This window comes from Martes martes (assembly GCF_963455335.1).
Source record: "Martes martes genome assembly, chromosome: 5".
Lineage (NCBI taxonomy): Eukaryota > Metazoa > Chordata > Mammalia > Carnivora > Mustelidae > Martes > Martes martes.
In genome coordinates this window covers 48,100,636-48,127,606 of record NC_137892.1, presented here as the reverse complement: position 1 = coordinate 48,127,606, position 26,971 = coordinate 48,100,636, and the positions used below count along the sequence as shown (strand labels likewise).

At 40.8% G+C, this 26,971-nt stretch overlaps 2 protein-coding genes across 2 annotated transcripts in view; both read left to right on the top strand.

The window, feature by feature from the left end:
- ARSK (arylsulfatase family member K) overlaps positions 1–8,063 on the top strand; it is a 41,610-nt gene extending 33,547 nt beyond the window's left edge. Inside the window, exons 7-8 of the mRNA XM_080804890.1 lie at positions 4,854–5,078; positions 7,448–8,063. Of these exons, the coding sequence (XP_080661016.1) occupies positions 4,854–5,078; positions 7,448–7,737 (515 nt within the window). The 3' untranslated portion in view covers positions 7,738–8,063. The remainder of the gene's footprint in view (positions 1–4,853; positions 5,079–7,447) is intronic.
- A 10,614-nt stretch (positions 8,064–18,677) lies between these two features.
- Positions 18,678–19,976, top strand: GPR150 (G protein-coupled receptor 150; the record flags this gene model as incomplete). Its single annotated transcript, XM_080803946.1, has 1 exon — positions 18,678–19,976. One exon carries the CDS (start codon positions 18,678–18,680, stop codon positions 19,974–19,976), a length of 1,299 nt encoding a protein of 432 aa, XP_080660072.1.
- Between the last annotated feature and the right edge of the window lie 6,995 nt (positions 19,977–26,971).

The following is a 26,971-nucleotide window of genomic DNA, read 5'->3' as shown; positions in this document are numbered from 1 at the left end:
ATAGCTATATACAAAGATTTATCTCCATGGATATTTATTGTAATATCATACTAAGCTAAAGAATTAGAAACAATATGAATACCGAGTAGAATCAGATTGGGTAAAAAATAGTCAATTTTATTTTAAATGGTGAAATGATACGTGAAAATGGTCCCCATGAATTACTGAAAAGAAAACGAAGGCTTTAAACTGTATAAACAGGGTTTTTTTGTTGTATTTATTCAGATAGGGTGTATCTAATATATTGCCCAAATCAGCACATTTTTGAAACTGTTAACAATTGCACCAGGATCAACAGCCATAAACGGAGTCTGTTGCCTTGTTGAACACTCTCACCAGCCAACAGGGCAAAACTGTTTTTGATAGTCTGTGTTTAATCTGGTGTTTCCATCTATCTTTTAAAATGAAATTATTTGGGGCACCTGGGTGGCTCCGTGGTTAAGCCTCTGCCTTCGGCTCAGGTCATGATCTCAGGGTCCTGGGATGGGCTCTCAGCTCAGCAGGGAGCCTGCTTCCCTGTCTCTCTCTCTCTCTCTGCCTGCCTCTCTGCCTACTTGTGATCTCTCTCTCTGTGTCAAGTAAATAAATAAAATCGTTAAAAAAATAAAAATTTTTAAAAAATGAAATTGCTCAGTACTAAAAGAGTTAAAAGCTACTTAAGTGAAGATTAACTGAAAAATCAGACCTGTAGGACAGTATGTTCTATTTTACCTCCGCTTAATAAATAACGCATACAGATGGTGATAAGTCATCTACAATGGACTTTTTATTTTGTGATTCTTCTAGCCAATTAGGAGTTTACAACAGATATAAAACATAATGTATTCTTAGGATTCTAAAGGCCCTTTCTTTATTAGCTTAGCCATAGCTGTATTATTTTATATGAATTTAAGTTACACCCAGAGTATGGGATTAAATTTCTTAGATCAAAGCCTCAAACCAGACCTCCTCTTCCCTACATCATATGGATCTTATAAATAGCATATAAAAGATGGTGATTAAAAACACCTCAGAGAGAAGAATATTAAATAGGAAAAACCAATTGGGATTCCTGTTCTATTAAACCTACCTTACTATGAAGAGCCTGTTCAAATTTAAGAGGCTACAATGCTTTTATTAAAAAGTCTGAATTTATAAATAGTTTTTAAAAGGCATCTTAACTACACCTACAGCATAATAAAATTAATAAAAAACTTGGGGAAAAATACAAAAGGTATTTTAAAAGAGTTTTTTTTCTTTCTCTTTTAAAAGAGTTTCTTTTTTCTTTCCTATAAAATGGTATTTTATGATAAAGTAGAAAGGGTATTCTTAACCTATTTATCTTAATAGTCCTTTGTGGTATACCATCACATTATCATTTTCTAATACTGGCAGAAGAGTGCCATTTTTATGAACAGGAATTCTTTATACTATTAAAGTTGATAGCACTTCAGAGATTATTCTTTAAAAATTACCCCCTTTATCTTTTCTTCTCTAATAACCTATTAGCAGCATCTTTTGGCTCAGTTAGAAATAAAGGGAGTCTCACTTTAAAATTAAAATAGTTTTGATTTTCTCTTCTAAACATATTTTCATGTGAGTTTTTTCTTTTAATACTTGCTCTTTTTTGTAAAACACCTGCCTTCCTCTCACATAAAAGATAAATCCATATTTTTGAATTATGAAAATGTAATTATATAAAAATGCACTCGTGTGTAAAAGAATGCTTATTGTAAAGGATTCAGATTGCAAAACACTTCCTATTACAAGATCTAGTGGAGGGTTGGGAGAGGCATTCTACCCAGACTATTTTGTTTTCATTATCTAAAAAATATCATGACGTTGAGTAACTACAGTAAAGCAAGACTTGTGTTGTAGTACTAAAGAATCCAGAAGACCGGCATCAGACTGCCGAGATTCAAATCCCTCCTTCAGTATTGGCCTGGGGCACGTTACTTAACATCTCCGGTCTTCAATTTTCTTATCAATAACATGTAAATAATAGCAGCTGTTACAAAGCTTAAAACAATGACTGGAACATGGCAAACAACTAAATGTTAGGCTATTATTGTTAGTAGTTTTTATTCTTTGGTATGCCCTAAAAAATGTACATAGTTTGCATCATTGCCATACCAGTCTAATCTTTTATCTTCTCCTATGCTCAGGAAGAAATATAATCTTATCTCTCTTAAGGAAACCATCATATATATCCAGGTCTGCATTTTTCCCCATTTGTTGACTGTTTTAAATTCAAGGCACTTTGTTGAGAATCCTGCAGTTACTTTTCGTCTTTGCTTATACTACCAAGAAAGATCAAACTACTTAAAACAGTATTAGAATGACAGATCTGCCAGAAGAAAAAACACATGAAAATGGTTTTAAACAAAGATCAAAGAGCTTTTTGAAATGCAGTTTAAGCTAAAGTGCTTTTAAGGAAATCATTGATAAATAGATGAGAAGTGAACACCCTGTTTCCTGTGGCACAGAAAAGTTCATAAATATGTAAAGTAGTTAGTTATTAAATACTGTGAATATTTGACATTGGTTTCATTCTTCATCAGTTTACAAAGGTATGTGATACTACTACTATTAGACTGGCAACAAGTCACCGTTCTCTCTTGCCTGGACTGGTGCAGTACCTTCCTGCTCCCACCTTCTGCTCAGACCACTTTCAGTCAATTCACACGGCGGGGCAGTGGGGCAGTCGTTAGCATCGGGTGTGGCAGGCTTCTGCTCAAAAGTCTCTGCTGGTTTCCCTTTCACAAAGAGTAAAATTTAGAATCTCTCCTTGCACCTGAGATTCCAACATGATCTCTCACTCCTCTCTTACAGTTGTACCCCTCACCTACTCTGCTCCAGCCTATTCAGGGCTCCTTGGTGTTTGGGGACTGGACTCAGCAGGCTCCCCTGCCTCAGGGTCTGTACATTTGCTCTTCCTGGGGGGAAGCCCTTCCCCCAGGGATCTACAGGACTTGCCCTGGCCCTTCCTTGGGGTTTCAGTGTCACCGCATCAGAGAAGCCTTCCCCTGACCGCACTATATGAAACAGCACCTGAACACATACTCGCCATCACTCTGTCTCCTTTGCCCTGCTTTGTTTTTTTTTTCATTGCACTTAGTGCTGTATGCCATGTTTGTCCATCTGTCTCTCCGCATTAGAATATAAGCTCCAGGAGAGCTTACCTGCCTTCTCCACTGTTGTTTCCTTACACCTGGAAACAGCACCTAGGTTCTTGAATGAATTAAAAAAAAAAAAATACTTAACTGCAACTCTTATCCCAGTTTCCTACTGACTTCCCATATAAACACAGGAGAACCATGTCCATTTTCTTAGTCTTCCCAACTTTCTTTTAGGAAGATTAGGCTAGGAATAGATCTGAAATAAGGCATTGCTAAGTTTCAGAGGTTATTAAAATGCTGAATACAGGAACTTCCCAGTCCTGGGTATATACCAGTTGGTCCCTGCCTCCCAGTCATCTTTGAAGTCCTCTTCTCTCCCTTCCTACGCCTCACTAGTGGTGCCGCATGACGACTGCCAGGCAGACCAGCGGACCCAGTCTGCTCCCTCACTACCCGCGTTCCTGACGGTAGATCTCACAGTAGTGGCCTACTGTCTTGTAGCTCAAGTGAGTTTTATTTAGGGCAGTCCCTTTCTCTCACGCACATCCCCTTTAATGTCTTTACTCCTTTGTTTTTAACCAGTTATCTCTGATCTTTCTTTCTTTCTCCAAAAAGTCCACAATTATGATTGTTTGGCAGAAGATTAGTACTTGTACTATGCCCCTTCCAAGGAAATGGGAGGATACGGACTTTTACATTGTTATATGTAAAACATGTACCTTCGGAAGATTTATAGAGGTCTTTCTCTACCTCCTTATTTTCCTGAAATTAGCCTATTAGTCCTCAAATACTTAGTCATGTTAATTTTCTTATTCAATTCTGTTTAAATTCTAGCATGTCAGATATATTATTTCCTATTTTTCATTGGAAATGTTTAATTATACTTAACCATGGAACACGGAAACCAGAAAAGAGGTGGAAAAGCAACTGCAGACTCATTTTGGAACTATCCCAAGTAGCCAGTCATAATTAATGGTAATTTTTCTATAAGAAAAACATCATTTGAATTCCAAATACCTTAAAAGCAATTTTTAAGAAAAAATGCCTCTTTTTAAGTTAGACATTTCTCATGTTATAGTTTATATGTTTATATTTGATAAGGGGAAATAAATTATTTTTCCCTAGATAAGTATAATCCAGGATTTCCAATATATGTTCTGCAAAACACTAACCCCTCAATATGCTACTTGAGGGTAAAAATGTATGTTATCAAGTAACTTTGGGACAAATGGCATACTATTATACCACCCTTACAGGTTTATGAAAAGTATCAGCAATAAACATTCACTGACAATAAAATAACCTACTTAGTTTTAATCATTGTTTGCAAACATATATGACTACTAAACCCCTTTCTCATATAGGTCTTTTATCTTACTATCTAGTGGAACAAATGGGAGAAACTGTAATTATTTGTCATTCAGAAATAAAGGACTGATTAATATCTGTTGAGGGTTTCCCATCAGGTACTATTCTCAGAGCCTTACATAAATTATCATATTTAAACCTAAAATAAGCATATGAGGTAGAGGTATGATTGTTATTCCCCTTTTACAGATGAGGAAACTGAGGTTCAGAGTAGTTAATAATCATGTCAAAAGGGCATATGGCTAATGAAGTGAGCATTTGGACCTAGGCAGTCTATTTACCAAATCCATCATAGTCTTTGGTCTCCACACCTGCTAACGATGTCATTTATGAATATTTCAACTAATGGAAGAATACGTTATTTAAAAATGTTATTTTGTTACATAGATATTGCTGGAGCTCCTCTGCCGCAGAACCTGAGTGGATACTCTTTGCTGCCTTTAGCATCAGAAACGTTTAAGAATGAACATAAATTCAAAAACCTACGTCCGCCCTGGATTCTGAGTCAGTTCCATGGATGCAATGTGAATGCTTCCACCTACATGCTGCGGACTAACCAGTGGAAGTATATCGCCTACTCTGATGGCACTTCAGTACTGCCTCAACTCTTCGGTAAATCAGTTGGTGTCTTTTTAAGTGTGGTAGTATGCGGAATGAGCTGACCTCCATAGTGTTGCTCAAGAGGCCCAGTCATCCGTGGTTAAATAAATATCTGCCGCTTCTCATGCCAGGACAATCTACAAAAGGTTGCCCATGTGAGGGGCAGCTTCTTTGCAGATCATCTGAATTCCAGAGCAAGTGTCTGAAGACTTTTGATCAGGGTCTCAAGATTGAAACCGTGGTTTTCGCTGATCAAGGTGTCTTCTAAGATTCATGGTTATCTTTCCCAAACAGTAGTCCACACCCTTGGTTTCAGCTGTTCTGGATATTAACCCCTATATCTTGTGAAGCCTGACATTCTGATTTATTATTTAAGATGATACCATTATCCTCATTTTATAGAGAAGACTACAGGTCAGAGGGATTCAAATGCCTGTGCAAGATCTCACAGCCAATGACAGAACTGGGATTTTAACCCAGGTCTAACTTCAAAATCCATGCTCCTTCTCCTCCACAAAGATGCCTGCTAGCTTCACTACTCTATGAATTAATTTTATTTTTTTAATTTTTTTTAAGATTTACTTATTGGGTGCCTGGGTGGATCAGTCATTAAGCAGCTGCCTTAGGCTCAGGTCTTGATCACAGGGTCCTGGGATCGAGGCCCATATCAGGCTCCCTGCTCAGCAGGAAGCCTGCTTCTCCTGCTCCCCCTGCTTGTGTTCTCTCTGTATCTATCTATCTATCTCTCTCTCTCTCTCTCTCTGCCAAATAAATAAATAAATCTTTAAAAAAAAAGATTTATTTATTTATCATGGAGAGAGAGAGAAAGAGCATGCAGAGGGGGGAGGGGCACAGGGAGAGGGAATGAGAAAATTCTCAAGCAGACTCCCCTCTCAGCACAGAGCCTGATGTGGGGCACGATCCGAGGACCCTGAGATCATGACCTGAGCCGAAATTAAGAGTCAAATGCTTAACCGATGGAGCCGTCCAGGCGCTCCTCTATTAATTAATTTTAAAACATTATTAAATTCAGGTTTTACTTATCCCTTGCCCCCCTTTTTCACATATAACATGCCATTATTAATATTCATTTCTCCCTGTTTCCTTTCCAGTTAGAAATGTCAAAATCATTAACTCCAAATAATTCTTTAGGGGCTAAACTGATTGACCTCCCCCTCTCCCCTTTACCCTAAGAGAAGGAGATTCTTGGCTTCAAAAGGAAGTCCTTCGGGGCGCCTGGGTGGCTCAGTGGGTTAAGCCTCTGCCTTCGGCTCAGGTCCTGATCTCAGGGTCCTGGGATCAAGCCCCGCATCGGGCTCTCTGCTCAGCGGGGAGTCTGCTTCCCCCTCCCTCTCTCTGCCTGCCTCTCCACCTACTTGTAATCTCTCTCTCTGTTAAATAAAAAAAAAAAAAAAAAAAAGGAAGTCCTTCAATTTTCATCCTGATGTGTAATGGGCATGTCTTGCTCATTCACTGGACATGTTCTGCAAAAAGCAGATGTGACTGTCAAAGTATCAGGGGGTGAGCCTGCCTTTCCTGTATTCTCTGGGATTTATTCACTGACTTCCCTTTCCCAAAGAGGTACCATCTGAAATCATCTAACAAAGTCATAAATGTTTTCAGGGCCCTGCTGGCAAATGCACCACATAGGCCCACAGAGGTTTTTCCCTCAACATGTAATGCTCATTTATTATCTTAAGTAAATTGTCATAAGATCTTTGATTTGCTATTTTTCCAATTAGATTGACATACAGTTATATATTGTCTTCCTTTTACCTAGGTAAAAAGGGTATTTATGTTCTGAAATATTTATTGTTATTTTCTTGGTGGTAGCAATGAGATACATTCTTATTTCTGTGGCTATTTGCTCAAGCGGACAGTGTTGATGCACCAAACTTTCAAAAATCCAAGCACAAGATGCTAAAATATATAGAAAACTAAGAGTAAGTGAACTTACAAGAATATGACTTGACTATGTAAAGAATTCTTATATCTAGAAAGTTTGGAGCTGTTGAAATGGGAGAATATAAGCATTACTATTTCTTTTCTCTGTGTGTCAAAACAAGGCATCAGAACCAGGAAGAATTAGGGCCAACCCAGCTTACTAGTGACATCTATTTCTGCCATCTAGGAAAGGATAAGAAAAAAAAAATGAGATAGCAGGACGATGCTAGGAAGGTAATTTGGACATACATTTAGAAGAGTGTTTAACCTTTGGTATATTATTTTACCATTTATATTGTCCTTCATCTTATTATGCTAATAGGAACTGAAAATAAAAATAAATTCAAATACATTATCTGTCTCAGGGTAATGACATTCTAAAATGTGTTTTTGTAACTGGTAACTATTTTGATAGCTATTTCCATTTTTTCTTCCAGATCTTTCCTCAGATCCAGATGAACTAACAAATATTGCTACAAAACTTCCAGAAGTTACATATTCTTTGGATCAGAAGCTTCGTTCCATTATAAACTACCCTAAGGTTTCTGCTGCTGTCCACCAATACAATAAAGAGCAGTTTATCAAGTGGAAACAAAGCGTAGGGCAGAACTATTCAAATGTTATAGCGAACCTCAGGTGGCATCAGGACTGGCTGCAAGAACCAAGGAAGTATGAAAGTGCGATTGATCGGTGGCTGAACACCCCCACTAATCTTAACAAAATCTGAACTGAAGTTAGAAAATAATGTTCTAGAGCAACATATATAGAGACATGGTAAGAGATCATGATTCGCTTTTGTATGTTTTAATAATTACGGATTTTTAGTTACTTTTAAAGAATGTATTCTGTTTTAAAATAAAATATAGGGCACCTGGGTGGCTTGGTGGGTTAGAGTCTCTGCCTTCAGCTTGGGTCATGATCCCAGGATCCTGGAATCGAACCCCACATCGGGCTCTCTGCCCGGAAGGGAGCCTACTTCCTCCTCTCTCTCTGCGTGCCTCTCTGACTGCTTGTGATCTCTCTCTGTCTGTCAAATAAATAAATAAAATCTTTAAAAATATATATATATATAATCATTATGCAATTAGATATTTTCAAAAGTGATTACTATCAAGACCTCATTCTTACAAACTTTTAACAATTTAATGGAGGTGTTAAAAGGATGGAAGCAAATAGTATAATATAAAGTTATGTTTCTCTGAATAATATGGAATATAGACAATTTTAACAATTATTTTATGACTTATGAACCATAAAATAGTTATTGTATTTGATGGTGTCTGCTGAGTTATTTGTATTTGGTGGGGCATAAATTATTTGAATGTATTTGATGGGACACAGATCCCGGATCTGGCTGACTTTATTACAATTTTTTTTTAATTGGTAATATATGCACAAGCTACCGAAGTGTGAACAAATGAGCATGAAGTGTCCCTCCTTTCCCAGTTCCCCTTTCTGGGGCAACTACTGTAACCACCTTCCTAAGTATCCTTTTAAAGACACACAGTATTTTCTAACAAACAAACTTTGTATTTCCCCTCAACACACAAAAGGTAGCTTACTCTATAAAAGGTTCTGCATCTTGCTCTTTTTTTTTTTCCTCCCACTTAAAAATACCTAGAAGTAAAATTACTGGGGCAAGACTGTATCTAGCACAAGTACACCAAATTACCTCCAAAGAATTTATATCAATTTAAATTCTCACCAGTGATGCACTTCCTCACATCCTTCACCAACCTGATAAATAAAAATATATTTAAAAAGTGTTTTTATTTTGAGTAAGATCATATTTTCATATATTTAATAGCCATTTGAATTTCTTTCACTGTGACTTTTACTATTTCTATTCTTTGCCTATTTTTCTATTGATTGTCTTTTTTATTACAGGCATGGTTTTGGATCTTAGCTTTTTGTCTGTGAGAGAAGCTGCACATTTTTTTTTTCCTTTTTGTAATTTGTCTTTTGACTTTGTTCTGGTATTTTTAACCTGTGGCAATTGGTATTTTCATGCAATCAAATTTATGAATCTTTGCATTTATGACTTTGGGATTTTTGCGCCATACATATTCAGCATGGTGTCCCCCACTTCCCTTCTTCTAGAGTTTTATTTTTTGTCCTTAGATCTTTGCCCCACCTGGAATGTATTCCATATTAGAAATCTAACTTTAGTTTGTTGTTCTAAGATGGCTACCCAAATGACCTTTTATTGAATAAACTTAACATTGGTCCCCTTGGTTAGAAAATGCTACTTTGGGGCATCTGGGTGGCTCAGTGGGTTAAGCCTCTGCCTTCAGCTCAGGTCATGATCTCAGGGTCCTGGGATCGAGCCCCGCATCGGGCTCTCTGCTCAGCAGGGTACCTGCTGCCCCCTCTCTCTCTGCCTGCCTCTCTGCCTACTTGTGATCTCTCTCTCTCTGTGTCAAATAGATAAGTAAAAAAATTTTTTTAAAGCCACTTCATTACATAATACCTTTTATTGAATTATCTTTTTCTCTATTGATTTGAAATGTCGTTTTATTATATTCCAAAGTTGCATTTACATTTGGGTCCTTTCAGAACATTTGTTATCTTCCAGTGGACCAATCCACCTTTGCTTACTGATGCGGCAGTCCATCTCTGGTCAGACAAGTTCCTTTCCAACATTTTCCTTTTTCAGAGTTGTCCTGGCCGCTCTTGCTCACTTAGGTTTTCCACACAAATTTGGAATAAGTTTGCCTAGCTCAGAAATGAAAAATCTTGTTAGTCTTTTTATGAAACCATATTAAGTTTATAGCCTATTTTAGGGAGAACTGAACTGTTTATAATCTTCAGTCATTCTAAAAAATACAGCACACTTTTCCCTTTTTTTCAAGGTTTCTTTGATCTCCTAGTATTATTCTAAGTTTGCTTCGTATGGATCAGTTTCTTTAGAGATTTTTGGAGAAGGACCTCCAAGAAAATACTGCCTAGGCCCCACCCCACACCAATGACATTAGAATTCTGGGGATGGCACCTGGGCACTGTTCTTTCTTATTGTTCCCTTAAGCTCTCTAGCTGATGATCCCAAGTGTAGGCAGAGAGGAGTTTTTCCTAGTTGTTTTATCATTTGTTGGCAGTGTGCTATTTTAAGTGGATCTTTCTTCCATTACATCTTCTGTTTGTTTATATATGCAGATTCTTTCTCTATATATTAATTATGTGCCAATAATACAATATTTTTGGTACCAATAGTTTTTTGATTGGTATCTTATATTTTTCAGCTATGAAAAGCTGATCTGCAAATACTAATTTTACCTAACTTCCTCTTCAAACTGTCTTTGACGTTTTCCTAAAGAGCCACTTCATCTCCTGTGTTTACTCTTCTTCAGTAAATTTGTAGGAGCTTATCTTTGCAGTTATATATGAATTTCTGAGAAAGAAATTTCACTGCAGATACATTCTGAAACAAAACCCTTAAGGAAAAGAGCTCAATATTGGACTATGACAATTAAAGTGAAAATACACAAATCTACCTCCCATCTCCTAGTTAAACCTAAAGAACATGAAATAGCTAGTGTGTGGGTGTGTATGCTAATTACAGGGGGAAAATGAAGCAATAATAATAGAAATGTGGTTCTGAAAACATAGGCATATGAAGATAAATACAGTCCATCTTGTTCTACCCAAGCCCTTCGAGGTGCATTCACTGTTAGAACTTACCAAGCATCCACAGCGTTTTAAACATATTGGCTATAGGATCATACTTAGGTACAACTGAGTTTTTAGGATAAAATCTGATTCAAGCTGGTATCAACCGTGAAAACAGAAAAAGAAGAAAAACCTGGAAAATTAAGAAATGAGTGCCAGGATCTGAGAGAAAAGGACACACTAATTATAAACTGAACTGAGGACAGTCTCCAGGATTCATTTTTACTAACTCTGCTGCTCCACCCTGTTCCAGTCTACCATAATCTCCTGTTTGGAATTCTGCAGTAGCCTCCTAAGAGGTCTCCCTGAGCCTGCCCTTGGCTTTCTTCAGTCTTTTCTCAACATAGCAGCCAGACTGATTCTGTTAAGATACATCACCTAAGGGGCACCTTGGTGGCTCAGTCATTAAGCGTCTGCCTTTGGCTCAGGTCACTGGTCCCAGGGTCCTGGGATCGAGTCCCACCCCATTGAAGTGGTCTGGGTCCCTGCTCAGCCAGAAGCCTGCTTCTCCCTCTGCCACTCCCCCTGCTTGTGTTCCGTCTCTCACTGTGCCTCTGTCACTCTGCCTCAATAAATAAATAAATATAAATATATATATATATATTTTTTTTTTTTTAAAGATATATCACATCACTTCACTGGATCCTCAAAACCTTCCACTGGTTTCCCATCTTACTCTGTAAAAGCCAAAATCACCACAAAGACCTACAGGACCCTGGACTATTCGGCTGCTCGTTCTCTCACAGACCACATCTCCTCCCACACTCCCCACTTTGTTCACTCTCTTCCGGCTACACTGGCATCCCTGTTGTTTCCTAGACCCAGGCATGCACCACCTCAAGACCTTTGTTCTTGTCAGTGCCTTCTCCTGGGAAAATGGTTCTTTCCTCAGATTTCGACATGGCTCACTCTGCTACCTCCTTCAAATTACTGTTCCAATGCTACCTTCTCACGAGGACTTCCCTGCTTTATTTTCTCCGTGGTAATCATTACCATCTAACGCAGGGTGTATTTCCCATATTTCATTTTTTTATACTGTCCCGCACCCCTCACACCCCACTAGGACGAAAGCTCTCCGTACAGGTATGGCTTTTTGTCCTTTTTGTTTCCTTAAGTATCCCAAGTGCCTGGCACACAAAACATTACTAAATATTTGTTGAATTAATTTGCTGAGAATTAGACTTTTTCAGATAACACACTGGATTAGAAAAACCAACGCATTAGGCCATGGCAGGGTAGGGTTGAAAAGGAGTAGCCTTCTCAGTAAAGTAGAGCCTTCCAAAAAACAGTAATTTCTAGCAAAATCCCACACAGGAGAGTTGACAAGGGGACTCTATTCTTCTTTGTCTTTTTCTATGAAAAAGGCCAGATACTGAATATTTTAGGCTTTGTGAACCATATGGTCTTTTTCACAAGTACTCAGTACTACCAAGTAGCGTGAAAATAGCAATAAAACAATATGTAAACATGAGCTTGGCTGCTTTCCAATGAAACTTTGTTTACAAAAACACAGGATTTGGCCTGTGTGGACCACGGTTTGCTAACCCCTAGTCTAGAACAATGGTTCACAACTTTGCAGCAAACTGGAATTACTTAAGACTGTTCAAAAACTATTAATGCCTGGCTCCCACCTCTAAGCTCTGAGGTTTTTTGTTTTGTTTTGTTTTAATGTATTTATTTGACAGACAGAGATGACAAGCAGTCAGAGAGGCAGGCAGAGAGAGACGGGAGAAGCAGGCTCCCCGCTGAGCAGAGAGCCCGATGCGGGGCTCGATCCCAGGACCCCTCGATCCCAGGACCCTGGGACCATGACCTGAGCTGAAAGCAGAGGCTTTAACCCACTGAGCTACCCAGGCGCCCCTAAGCTCTGAGGTTTTTAAAAGCTTCCCAGATGCCTCTAATGTGCAGCAAAATCTGGGAACCAAGGTTCTGGAACCTTGTTATTCAAACTATGGTCCTTGGACCAGAAGCATCCACACCAACTGGGAACCTTTTATGTTTTTATTAGTCTCTGTTAAAAATAAAATAAAAGGATGTATTTTGAATTTATCCTTCTACTCTATGTGGTTTTACATCTCATTAAACCTAGGGCATCCTAATGAAAACTACTAGAATTGATGAAATTTGTTAAATAGCTACCTATGCAAAAAAAAAAAAAAAAACAAACATCTATAAGAATACTCACTAGGTAAGAATGGAAATTAGGAAAAAATATCTCACATTATGACAGAGAATAAAATAAATTTTAACAAGAGGCACAACCAAGATGAAAAAATTATTAGGTTCTACTGAAGTACACAAACAAGATACGAACATGAAATGAAAGCAAGTTCTTGGATGTGAGGATCTTCTATGAAAACGTCACTTCTCCAGAATTAATGTATAAATTTTGTACAATTCCTATTTTAACCTGAATAGCGTTTGATGTTGTTGTTTTTTTTTTTTCTTAATTGGACTAAACAGTCAAGTTTTCATGGAAAAAAGGTCCAAAATACCTAATAAAATTATGGAAAAGAAAATTCTTATTGGCTATTAACTCACACTATAAATCACTGAATCAAGCTAAGAACTTGGCAATGAGGGGCCAGGAAGAGGAACGATATGTCTCAACACAAACTAGGTGGAAGAAAATCAGTGTAGAAAACAGGAAAGATTGAGACCTATGCTAGAACTCTTCCCTTGTACACCAATCATATATTGTGGATATGGGTGTGGGTTGTTTATAATTATACATACCAAGATCTTAGGTAAGATTTTTAGCCCTTTTAAAACACATTTTTATCCCTTTTAAAACATATTTAAAGTTATAAAGCTGAGGGGTGCCTGGGTGGCTTGGAGGTTAAGCCTCTGCCTTCTGCTCAGGTCATGATCCCAGGGTCCTGGATCAAGCCCCTTGTGGCTCCCAGCTCAGCAGGGAGTCGGCTTCTCCCTCTCCCTCTAGTGCTCCCCCTGCTTCTGCCCTCTCTTCCTCTCTCTGTCAAAAATGAGTAAATAAAATCATTAAAAAAATAGTTATAAAGCAGAATCTTAAATAATTCTTAGGTCAAAAGATTAGAGTTCTATCCTATTTTTGAAATAAAGAAAATGAGAAAATCTGAACATGTGACACACAACCAGAACTATACTTAGAATATTTTTAGCCTTAAACTTTTTATTATTAAGAGGAAATAAACTGTTCAAGAAGTTAGACAACAAAATAAGCATCAATTTTGTAATATTTATAGCAAAGTATTGGTATCCTTAAATAATGTTTTCAGAGTTCTGCTTTCACATAGGATAGGGACGGTTGCAAGGGAATATTCCTCCATATTAACAACAACAAAAAGCTAGATAATGTAAGCTTTTTTTTTGAGCCTATCAGAAAGGCTTGAGGCTGCAAGACAACAGGTAACCAGAATTCAAAAGGGTGGCAAGCTCCTCTGAGAAGGACTGGGCACTCAGACTGGGTCACCTGTGGCAGAACATGGCAGGGAAGGGAATTAGCAGCCAAAAGAATGGGTAACAAAACAACTGATACTATGACAAATCCTTTAAAGTCCAATGTGTGTGAAAATAATAGAAACTCTGGGGGCACATCACTCGGCATATAAATACAAATCAAAACCACAATGAGATAGCACCTCACACCAGTCAGAATGGCTAAAATTAACAATTCAGGAAATGACAGATGCTGGCGAGGATGTGGAGAGAGGGGAACCCTCCTACACTGTTGGTGGGAATGCAAGCTGGTGCAACCACTCTGGAAAACAGCATGGAGGTTCCTCAAAAAGTTGAAAATAGAGCTACCCTACAACCCAGCAATTGCACTACTGTGTATTTACCCTAAAGATACAAATGTGATCCGAAGGGGCACGTGCACCCAAATGTTTATAGCAGCAATCTTCACAATAGCCAAACTATGGAAAGAACCTAGATGTCCATCAACAGATGAATGGATAAAGAAGACGTGGTATATATATATACAATGGAATACTATGCAGCCATCAAAAGAAATGAAATCTTGTCATTTGTGATGATGTGGATGGAACTAGAGGGTGTTATGCTTAGCGAAATAAGTCAATCAGAGAAAGACAATTATCATATGATCTCCCTGATATGAGGAAGTGGAGATGCAATATAGGGGGCTTAGGGGGTAGGAAAAGAATAAATGAAACAAGATGGGATTGGGAGGGAGACAAACCATAAGAGACTCTTAATCTCACAAAACAAACTGAGGGTTGCTGGGGGGTAGGGAGAGGGTGGTGGGGTTATGGACATTGGGGAGGGTATGTGCTATGGTAAATGCTGTGAAGTGTGTAAACCTGGTGATTCACAGACCTGTACCCCTTGGGCTAATAATACATTATATGTTAATAAAAAAATTTTTAAAAAGAAACTCTGGGAGCCCCCCACACAAGGGAAACCCCCATGAACTTTTTTTCATGACCTCAAGCAGCACTCATGAGAAAGACTGGGGGCAGGGCTAGACATCTAATGGAGCCCCCTCAGTGGACCAGGTGGATAGGGCTACCTCTGGAGAATGAGCACAGAGCCCAAAACCTTATGTGTTAAAATCGTATGTCAAGCTTACATCTAGTTTGTATTGAGACAAACTAGACTGTATGTCCCTGAAATGATACACTGAGAACACAGTATTAGCCCTATAGTATTTCAGACCAAAAACTCTAATCCAAATTTAATTATGTGGAAACAAATACAACTTTAGAGACATTCTACCAAACATGTGTCATGGACTCTTCAGACCTGTCAGAGTCATGAAAGGAAAAAGAAAGACTGGGCAATTGTTCTAGACAGAAGGCCACTAGAGAAATAATGCAGTTAAATACCACCCATGCAGTGGATCCAACTAAACACATCCTTGGGAAATTGTCACAGACAAGAGAAGAATCAAGTTCTAGAATGGAAAAAACAATGATCACATTTACACAAATCAGGAACCAGAGTAACTTTATGCTTCTCAACACAAACACTTAGAAGCCAGAAGGCAACGGAGCAATGCCATCAAAATTCAAAAGGAAAGCATTTCCAGTGCAGAATTTTAACCCCAGCCAAGTCATCAGTTAAGCATGATGGTAAGATAAAGAAGTGTTCAGACATGCAAGAGCCCCCAAATTTATCCTTTCTCAAGAAGCCACTGAAGGATGCTTTCTACCGAACCAGGGAAATAAACCAAGAAGAAAAACCAAAACCAAAACACACATGAAATCTGAAAGCAGGAAACCCAGCATGAGATAGTGAAAGTAGTCTCTAGGATAACGGTAAAGGGAGATGCCTGGGTAACAGCTGTCCTGGAGGGCAACGTGACCGATTCTACGTGACTACAAGACTCCCACGACTATGTCCTCAGCCTTTGCACCATTTTTTTAACCTTTTGACATGTTCAATGATGTGTTCTACCCAAAGGGAAAGAAACCAAGAAAAAAGACCAGAGATTCAAGAAACAAGAATTCCAACCCAAAAGAAAGGCAGAGTTTCAGTGAGGACGACAAACAGACACTCTAGGATGATAGTTGTATGGTAGGCCTAGAGAGAAACCAGCCCACATGGAGGGGGGCGGGGATGGAGGTCTCTGGTAAGAAAATTTCCAAGAAAAATAAACCGGAATTGCTACATTATGTTATAAAACTGAACTGAGGGACTAAGAGGTATAGGAAGAATTAGCTATGTGACAATGAAATTCAACTCAATTATTAATTTCAAGAAAAAGAAAATGATATTCATAATATCTATAACATTCACCTGAGAATATTTTCATTTCATAATAATGTATACACTAAATATAGATCTAACCCAAAATTATAATATTACTGTAATAAGTATGGGAAAGGAAAAATTATCTATTGAGAAGATAACAGTTACTACATTAACATTTGCTATTTAGAATTCTGGAATTAAGTAAATGCCAGAAGAAACAGCAAATCAATTCTAAATTGGTTCCATTCAGAAGATGGGAGGGAGGAGTGAGGATATGTAGACAGGAAAATTATGTTGTTGCCAGCTCTCTAGTTCTAGTGGACTTTCCAAACGAGGTGTATGTGTTGTCTTGAGAAGAACTGGTTTTTTTCAATCAATGATTTATCAGGTCTTACTAATGTTAAGTTGTGTGGAATGTAATTTTGCTGGTAGAGTCCTGTTATATGAGACCATTTCACCAAAGTGAGACAAATTATAGAATTATCTTGAGAAATATGAAACTGATATTGGCTAGAGAAATCATTGAATTATGGGTATTGCTCAGAGAGAGCTGCCTGGAAGAAGCCGATCATAAGCTGAGATGATGTATGTTACAAAGAAAAAGGCCTCCGCAAAACCCTCTGAGGGGAGAATGTGAAAATTAAACCACGAGTTTGATTTCCCAGGGCTATAGCTCTACCTCTTTTTTAAGCGTTCCACCAAGAATGGCTCTCCCTCCATCTCTCCAGAGCCTCCCCAGGATCCTCTGGATGATACTGGCCTAGGTATGAAAGACATTTCTTTTCTTTAGGTTGATGGATTTATCGTCAAAGCAGGAACATTTGCTCAAAGTTCTCTGAAATGCATCATATATCCATTAGTTCAGCAATTTGAAACATATTTCCTGGTATCTAGATTGGTCAAGCCCAGTGCTAGGCACTGGAGAGAGGATAATAAATATGACAAAGTTCTCTGGCCAAAGGACACTGGTTTGGGAATTAGGGTTCCTCAAGGCAAGAAAAGGACTGTCAACCACACCCACCAAACCCTCTTCTCTGGAGCAGCTTAAAGTGCCAAATGTGTCCTCAGCCTGGGACAGTGAATCCCAGCAGATGCCGGGACGAGGAAGCCCAGGAAATCTACTTGCACAGAGATCATGTGGAGGGTCCATCCTGCTTCCAACAGGAAAACTGAAATTTGTTTGTGAGGAGATAGGGCTAAAATAAAAGAGACAGCATTGAATTGAAACCATTTCCTGTGACTTGGATTTCTTTTTTAAAAATTGGCCGTCTTATCATTTTGTTAGTCACCTTTTCTCTAGGCTTGTTGGGGGCGTAGTCCCTCCCAGCAACTTCCATCTGCTTGGAAAACAGAGAATGAAGAGCCATGATGACACATCCGTCACTGGATGGAAATATTAAGAGAAGATTCAACAAATGTACTACCATTTGCATAAAACCTATTAATGCCCTCTTCAGACTAATGCAGTGAATTTTACATCGCTGAGAGAGCAGCTGTGATCCACTGCTTTAGTAATAAGGAGAATTTGAAACATCTGCAAATCGCTGCTCCTCCTAAATGCCAAGCAATATCATCACGTTAGCTCTCTGCAAGTAAGTACTCTCATTGTTGGCCAGAGGAAGGCATATCTTTATCAAAGATTCATCTAGTGGGCCTCTCTTTGCCCCAAACGCTGTTGGGTTTCTTGTGTTTCCTGTTTTTCTCATGCTAGTACATGCTGATCCATGGCATTTCCGAATTTTTATTTTATTTTATTTTATTTTAATGAAAACTAGTGTCTGTTCTTTTTTTTTTTTTTCCCGCCTACTGGTAATCCGTAACCATTTTGAGAGGTACAATGTCGGTCAGAACCTTCCTCTCCGGTATGTTGTTCCCAGCTAACAGGAGCTTTTTGCAAAGGCCAGGCAAGGCGAGCTTCTGCCCCGCTGTGGTCTACGCGTAAATAGCGAACCAGAGAGGCTCCAGAGCTCTGCGCTCCCGCGCTACGGTGAGCGCACGGTGGGAGCCACCACAGACCAGAGGGGCATCCAGCGGGATTGGGAGGAGAGACACGGAGAAGGTGGAGAATAAGAATCATGTGTGTTGCTCGAGTGTACAACCCACATTTGAGTGACAAATGACGAGGACAACCTATAAAAACAACTAAGCGCAAGTCTACCCGAATCCATTTTCCTGTGTGTGCGCGCGTTTTCAACTAACTTTGGGAACTCGTAGACCAGGCGTCGTGCCCCTCGCAGCCTCGACTCCACCTGGGTTTCCCGCGCCCTGCCCGCCCGCTTCCGTACCTCCTTTTCCCCCAGGCTAAGGATGGAGGATCCCTTCAGCCCCTCAACTTTCTCGCCGGCGCCCAACGTCTCCGTACCTGTCTCTCCTGGCTGGGGTCTCAACTTCACTTCCGGACAGGGGGCCCCACTGCCCGGGCCGCCGCCGCCGCCGCCTCCCGGACCACCCAGCCGCAGCATCCGCCTGGTCTTCCTGGGGGTCATCCTGGTGGTGGCGGTGGCCGGCAACGCCACGGTGCTGTGCCGCCTGTGCGGGGGTGGCGGGCCCTGGGTGGGTCCCAAGCGTCGCAAGATGGACTTCCTGCTGGTGCAGCTGGCCCTGGCTGACCTGTACGCGAGCGGAGGCACCGCGCTGTCGCAGCTGGCCTGGGAGCTGCTGGGCGAGCCGCGCCGGGCGGCGGGAGACCTTTCGTGCCGCTTCGTGCAGCTGCTGCAGGCGTCCGGCCGCGGCGCTTCTGCCCATCTCGTGGTGCTCATTGCCCTCGAACGCCAGCGCGCAGTGCGCCGGCCGCAGGGCCAGCCGCTGCCCGCGCGCGCCCTCGCCGCGCTGGGCTGGCTGCTGGCGCTGCTGCTGGCGCTGCCCCCCGCCTTCGTGGTGCGCGGGGGCGCCCCCTCGCCGCCTCCCGCCGCGCCCTCGGCCGCTCGCACCTGGCCGGGGGAGCGTCGCTGCCGCGACATCTTCGCGCCCCTACCGCGCTGGCACCTGCAGGTGTACGCGCTCTACGAGGCCGTCGCGGGCTTCGTGGCGCCGGTCGCGGTCATGGGCGTAGCATGCAGCCGCCTGCTCTACGCCTGGTGGCAGCGCCTGCCCCACGCCCCACCGCCTTCAGCGCCCTGGTCGGCGACTCCTGGCCGCGCCCCTGCGCCCAGCGCGCTACCCCGCGCGAAGGTCCAGAGCCTGAAGATGAGCCTGGCGCTGGCGCTGCTGTTCGTGAGTTGCGAGCTTCCCTACTTCGCCGCACGGCTGGCGGCCGCGTGGTCGTCCGGACAGGTGGGAGACTGGGAGACCGAGGACCTGGCGGCGGCGCTGCACCTCGTGGGGGTGGCCAACAGCGCCCTCAATCCCTTCGTCTACCTCTTCTTCCAGGCGGGCGACTGCCAGCTCCTGCGGCGGCTGCGAAGGCGCCTGGGCGCAGTCTGCTGCTCGTGGGAGGGAAGAGCGGAGGACGATGAGGGGGCCGGGGGCCACCAAGCGCTTCACCGCCACCGCTGGCCCCACCCCCACTACCACCACGCTAGACGCGAGCAGCCGGTGGAGGGCGGCTTGCGCCCACCCCCGCCGCGCCCCCGTCCGCTGCCCTGCTCCTGCGAAAGCGCTTTCTAGTTGCTCGATGGCCAGACGGGTCATCTGTCGCCGCCACACAGCCTCCGCGGAACACGAGGCTGGCCCGGGTCTATCTAGATCAAAACCAGCAGGAGAGTCTCCGATATTTGGCCCTGAAGCTGTCCCCATCCTAAACTGCTTCTTTCTAATGTTTACATTTTCCTACTCTTCCAGTTTCTTTTCTCCCTTTCGGTTCTTCTCACATTTCCCAGTTTGGAGACGAGAGAGAGTTTGAGCCACTGGGAAGTTGTAAAAACAGTCGAAGATACAGTTATTTTTTGCAGTTCTCTTTGACGCTCCCATAGTGTTCTGGATAGGATCTTTTGGTTTAGCTAAATTGTCAAGCTTTCATTATTTGCTGTGCTATCATCCGTTTTTACTTATTTTGAGTCGTGTTTAAATCAAGTGTACCTTCGAGACCAGAGAATTTGCCTTTCCAGGAGGAAAATCCCTGCACTGCTCTCCCTGAGGAGCGTGGAGATTGTACCAAGTGATGCTGTCAGAAATGTAATCGTGCTCTCACTGCAGAGCCAGAGTATTTGTAAAATAAAAACAGTACCCACAGAGCAATTAGTACTTTTTCCCCATGGTAATGTGTTTTCCCAGAAGAAAATCAGTGTGGCCTTTATTTCCAGTCTTCACTTCAATAGAAGCTGGGGGCTGTAGGAGGGACACATAAAAGCTTTCCTTTAGACCCTTCCAAACACGCCCAGTTTCTGTAGGAAACTGTGCCTGTGCCCAAACTAGCGTTTACAGCTAAGGTGTTGTGACCAGGTGGAGCCTCTCAGAGCAGAGTCCCCAGCAAACTGAAAAGCGAAACGCCAAGGTGGTGGGCTCACTGTCCCAGATGGAGTCTCATGGAAATTTGTGGCTGGGAAGAAAGCTGCACCCTTCCCATGTTGCAAGTATCTATACAACTCCTTTTTTAAAAAATGAAGGCAATGCCTATTGGTGGGGATTGCTGAGAACAAAGGCAAGAAGCAGATTTAATCAGTGACCTCCTCCTCTTAACTGTCCTTGGTTCTAGAAAGAAGTGGCAGCACTTACGAACACAGCATCCACGTGTTTACCAGTGTCTTTCATGTGAGAATCTGTGAGATTTCCATGATTGTGCTTCCTGTTGGTGCACAAATGCCAAACTAAGATGGAGAAAGGGGAAATGATTGCTAGAGTTCACTTGTAGAGCCAATGCTCTTTGAGGGCTTTCTTTGTTTACTCCACTGAGGTATCCCAAAGTCTTAATGCTTGACCTGTACTAGGCACTCAACACATATTTGTTGAATAATTCATCATATGAGTCAGGCAAAGATAGAATGGATACAAGATTTACAAAATCTCCACTAAGCTTGATTTACCTTTTGCCCAAATTCTGTCAAAAAATGTTGGAGTTAAATGTTTTCCTTCATCTTTTTAATCCTCCCCACCCTGCTTAGGATACTATGGAGTGTGATATACCAAGAATAAGTTAGCCAAAAAGAGAACACAGTTGTTTTCATGACATTATTTTTATTCATTAGCATGGGATATTCACTGGTGTTTTTCTTTATTAATAAACACTAATTCCTTATCTTGTGCCAAGCAATGTGTTAGGCACTGGACATACTAAGATGAATAACACACATCTTTCCCGACTCAAAGATCTTAAAATCAATCTGACAATTACTGCAAGATAGCACATGTGCTTTCATAAGGGTTCCAGTCAGGGTGTTGGGTCACTGAAAAAGAACATCTGACAATCTCAGGAGACTGAAGCAGTCATTCCAATGATGACCAACTAATGGGAAGCGGGGAATGGGCAAAGGCAGGGATCGAGGCAGATGCACAGAGAGACTCAAAATATGACCTGGTGTGTCACTTTGAATGCTCCCAACCAAGAATTTAAGACAGCTGAGTTGCTGTTTCTGTTACTACAATTGAGCACACCCTAACAGAAAAATGGGTTCAGCTGGTTTAAATTTATTTTCTCACATAACGAGAAGTCCAGTGGTAGAGCTGTTCCAGAGTTAGTTAGTTGAGTAGCTTCATAACTTCATCATCAAAGACCTAGTTCCTTTTCATCTTTCTATTCTGCCACCTGAGCTAGTGGACTTGACATTATGGTCTGTATCCCTTGGGGTTACAAAATGGCTGCTACAGTTCCAGGCATCACATTCATATATGACAATGTCCAGAAAAGGAAGGAAGAATTTCTCTCTCGCTTTTTTTTTTTAACTCTTTATAGGAAAGAAGAAACATTTCACAGACATCCTGAGCAGATGTTCCTGCGTGGCGTGTTGGCCAGAACTATATCATATATCCATATGCAGACCGCCACAAGGCAAATGGGGCCACCATGATGGCCTAGACATGGAGCTGAAGATATGAGTAAAGGGGTGAAAAAAAATAAGACTTCTATTTTTTCTTTTAAGAAAAGAAGAGGAAATGCTCATGGGAGGCCAAGTCTAAACTTTTACACAATTGCCAAACTGGGGGTTGATTTTTATAATCTATTAGAGATTTTCATCTGTGCCATCTAGAAATTATAAGACATCTCCATCTGGGTCAAAAATACAGAATACATATTCATGTAGTCAATTTGAAATTAAACTATATTTTCTTGAGATTTTGTGGAAGAGTTGGTTAAGCCCAATTCATAGTGAAATACTTCCACGGCTAAGGAACTTTCTCTAATCTTAACTAAATCTGACACTTGAAGGTAGATCTAGGTGACTTCATTCTCATCTTTAGAGGCACTTGTAGGTTAAGAAATTCAGAGCATCACCTCAGAATTTAATCCCCAGAAACTGCATTGCTATAAGCAACTCAAAGATTCATTTTTGTCCATCAAGGAAGCCCCCAAAGGTTATTTTAAATTTAGACTCTCGCTTGAGTGGGAGATATTATTCAAATTTCACAGCAAAGGTATGTGAACAGTTGGCCCTGAACTTGATCTATTTCCCAGGTATCACCCAAATAGTATATGACTAGAGGAGAAACCAGACCACGCATTTGGAATTGAGGAGGAATCAAATAACATACCCTCACCCATAGCACATTTCCCCTTGGAGTTAGATTTTAACGAAGCTGCCACACACAGGCCTAGACTATAGGACTCTAGGAGGCACTGTTCATATACACGACAATGTAAATGTCACCACCAGAACTTTAAAGCCTAAATACAAAGAATTCTATATTAAAAAAAAAAAATAACTGTCTGCATGGTAACATACAGCTAAAATAAGTAAACATGACCTATTACATAATTTGAAGCAGAGATTATGTAGCAAACAGCCAGGAGTGGAACTAAAACCACAATTTGTAACTAGCTAGAACTTATTTACTAAAAATAGAAGAGTAGAGCTGATTTGTGGAAGAGGAGGTAGATTTTTTCGAAGCTTCCTAGGAAGCTTCCTGGGAAACACAGAAGTCGAAAATTGGAGGAGCTCCCCCTTCCCCCATTCCCAAAATGTTCGGACTTGATCAATGGGAAGATATTATAATGAAAATGAAGTCTAATTAAATTAAACAGACGTTTTGCTGAGTTGTGAGGCAGTATAATGAAAAGAGCAGTCTTTAGAACCTACAGACCTGGACTTGAATTTCATCTCTACTGTCTTACCACTCAGTAGCTGTGTGACTTTAGGCTGTTTGCTGAATCTTTCTGAGTCTTGGTTTTGTTTTGTTTTTTTCTTTTTCTTTTTCTTTTCTTTTCTTTTCTCTCTTTCTTTCTTTCTTTCTTTCTTTTTCTTTTTTTTTTTTTTTTTGAGTCTTGGTTTTCTTATCAGAAAAATGGGATTTATATTAGCTACTTCATAGGACTGATGTATGTAAAAATGTAAAATACTTGATGTGGGGAAGGGGAGCCTGTCAGTCTGTCTCTTCAGACTGTGCCTACTGGATGTCCATTTTCTTATTGTTTAAGGCAGTTGAGCTGGATTTTCTGTTATTTGTGACAGCAAGCATCCTCTAATTGAAGACGTTTGGCAAGAAAAACAGTCTCATTTTAGCTTACTGCATGTTCCTTATCAAAGAAATAAGAACATTCCAAGTGTACTTTTATTTAGCCCATCAGCCAGTATGTATTGAAGAACCATATTTGACACTATATTGGGGCAAAGAGAAGAAAATCAAAGACGTACCTCTTGTATTTAAAAAATTTGCATTCTATGAAAAACCGACCTTCATGGTAAGGAGTTTGTTGAGAAATCTCAACCTACGATTTTTAATGTTATAGGACATTTGCAAATTCTTACCATTAGTGATATGACTCATTCATTCATTCATGGGGTATTTATCAAAGAGCCACATGTGCAAAGTACAAATGAAGTTTTAGATACATATAATACATATCACTTATCATAGATACATATTCCATTTAAAATTTAGGTTTTGGGTGGAAACTTAGGACCAACTATTACTGGTTGGCCAAACCTGGAATTGACAACCACAAAATGGGTTGGAGTAATTATATAATAGCCTCCAGTGAATCACTCTTCTTGATATCCACCCCTTGTGTAATCTTTTCCTACAGAGTCTGGGCTTAGTCATGTCACCCACCTTGACAGTGGTCATCACAAGATTGTTCACAAGCACATACACATGGGGCTTGCCCTCTCAGAAAAGCTGCCCTAACATCACCATGGCATGAAGAAGCCAAGAATGAAAGAGCATATGGAAAGGGAGGCCCAGCTACTCAGCCATCATAGCGGAGCCCAGTTCCCAACTGACTCTCCAGCTAAATGCAACCACATGAGTGAGCCCAGGGGAGACAAACAGAGGAACTGCTGAGCTAACCCACACACCTGTGAGCAAAAAGAATTCATAGCCATTGAGTTTGGGGGTTGGTTTGCTTTGCCACACCAGATGACTAAATCATGTCCGAATAGTAAAATGGTGAGTAGTAAAACGGTATTGGATACATTGAAAATGGAAGTCAAATGACCTAGATATCAGACCATATGGATTCTACTCTTCCACCACATGTAAAATTGGGGTATTTAACTGCTCACCATGTAATCTGATGAGACTTCACACCAACCTGAAATGCAGAGAACCCCAAGGGGAATATCAAGCTCAAGGGGAAAAGTCAACACTTTTTCCATGTGGTAAAATCTATTGCCAAACCCTGGCAGTTCTGGGTATGATTTTATTAAGTAAGGTACTATTGTGTGCCTTACAAAATACCCATAAGATAAATAACGAGAACCATAATAATGATAGCTAAAATTGGTTATTTTTTTTTTTTAGCAGTGGGTAGCAAAGCAAAGTTTATCGAGTGACAGAAATGACAGATATTACAAACCTCCTAAGAAAGAGGGGCCCCAACAAGGTTGCCCTAAATAATTTCTATGAAGCTTGGCACTTTATAAGCATCAATTTAATTAGTCCTCACAACAACTTAAAGTGATACATCATAATCCTCTCTACCTTATAGATAAGAAAACTGGGGCTAAGGATAACTTGCCCATGGTCAAAGAGCTAGTAAGTGGCAGAGGTAAAGCTGTGAGGGCTTCTTCATTGACGTTGGTGTTGTCATTTGAACAGGTAACAGCCAAGGAGTTAGCATCTGAGCCCAAGATACAGGTCTTGCTTTATGTAAGATTTGTCTCTTAGAGCCACAGCCTGGACACATGAGGTGAGATGGGAGACAACATGATAGATTTTAAAAAATGGCTATGTGAAGAATTAGATGCATTTTAGAAAAACTATACAGTTACAACAGAGTTTCATTTTAGCCTCCAAATTATTCAAGTGAAGAACTAACTTGCTAGAAATGGTGGAGATTGCCAGCTATTCACCAAAATCCATTTTCCCCTTCTTAATTGGCTGCTCAGTCAGAGACTACATTTCCCAGCCTCCTCTGCCTCTAGTTAGAGCCATGTGACCACATTCCTAGCAACAGAATGTGAGCAAAAGTGACATGGCTGGCTTCCAGACTTGGCTTAAAACACAGGGTTTGGGCTCCTCCATGTTGTCTTTCCCCTTCCTGTTGGCTGGAAAGTACGATGTGGCAATCACACAATGTACCAATGATCAGGTTTAGCCACGCAGATGAGGACAACATCCTAGGGGGTGGCAGAGCAACAAGATGAAAGGAATCTCAGTCCTTTCTGGATCTTGTGAGACAAAGACAGACTAAACTGGACAGAAGATTATGTGAGAGGGAAATAAATTTCTTTAGGTCACTGAATTTTGTGACTCTCCTTATTACAGCTAGCCTTTAACTCAACTTATATTTTGAGGTTGTATTAGAGTAGACTATGGAATAGCTTTGCTTCTCATTTTTTGTTCCACAGGGCTTCTGTGTTTCCAGGGGAGCTTAGTGTTAATTTGGATGGACCAAGTCTAGAATGTGACTCTTCAGAGGCTCAAGGAAGGACCCTAGGTCCAAAATGTCTGAACCAAATCATGCATGTAGGATGTCTTTTTTTTTTTTTTAAGATTTTATTTATTTATTCGAGAGAGAAAGAGGTAACAACAGAGATAGTAAGAGACAGCATGAACCTGGAGGAGAGGGAGAAGCAGGCTCCCCACTGAGCACAGAGTCCTAGGTGGGGTTTGATCCAGGACCTGGGATTATGACCTAAGCTGAAGGCATATGCTTCACTGACTGAGCCACCCAGACACCCTGGGATGTCTTTTATTTGCCCCAAAGGATGTCACTTAACCTCAGGAGACACTTTTTGTTTAAAAAAAAAAAAAAATCTAAAGTATGTTAGAGAAACCCAATGTCCATGAACATCATCAGTACAAGAACCAGCATCAGAAATGGAGCAGGCTCTGCAGCTGTCCACAATAACATCCACTATTCTCTTGCCTTACTAAAACAATCCTAATTTTGTCCAGGACCAACATGTTCTAGTTATCTATTGTTACGCAACAACCTATCCCAAATTTTGTGCTGTAAGATAACCACCACTTAATTACACTTGGGGATTTTGTGGGTTAGGACATGGACAGAGTATAGGAGGGCTGGCTTGTCTCTCTGCTTTAATGCCTGGGGCCTTAGTGGGAGA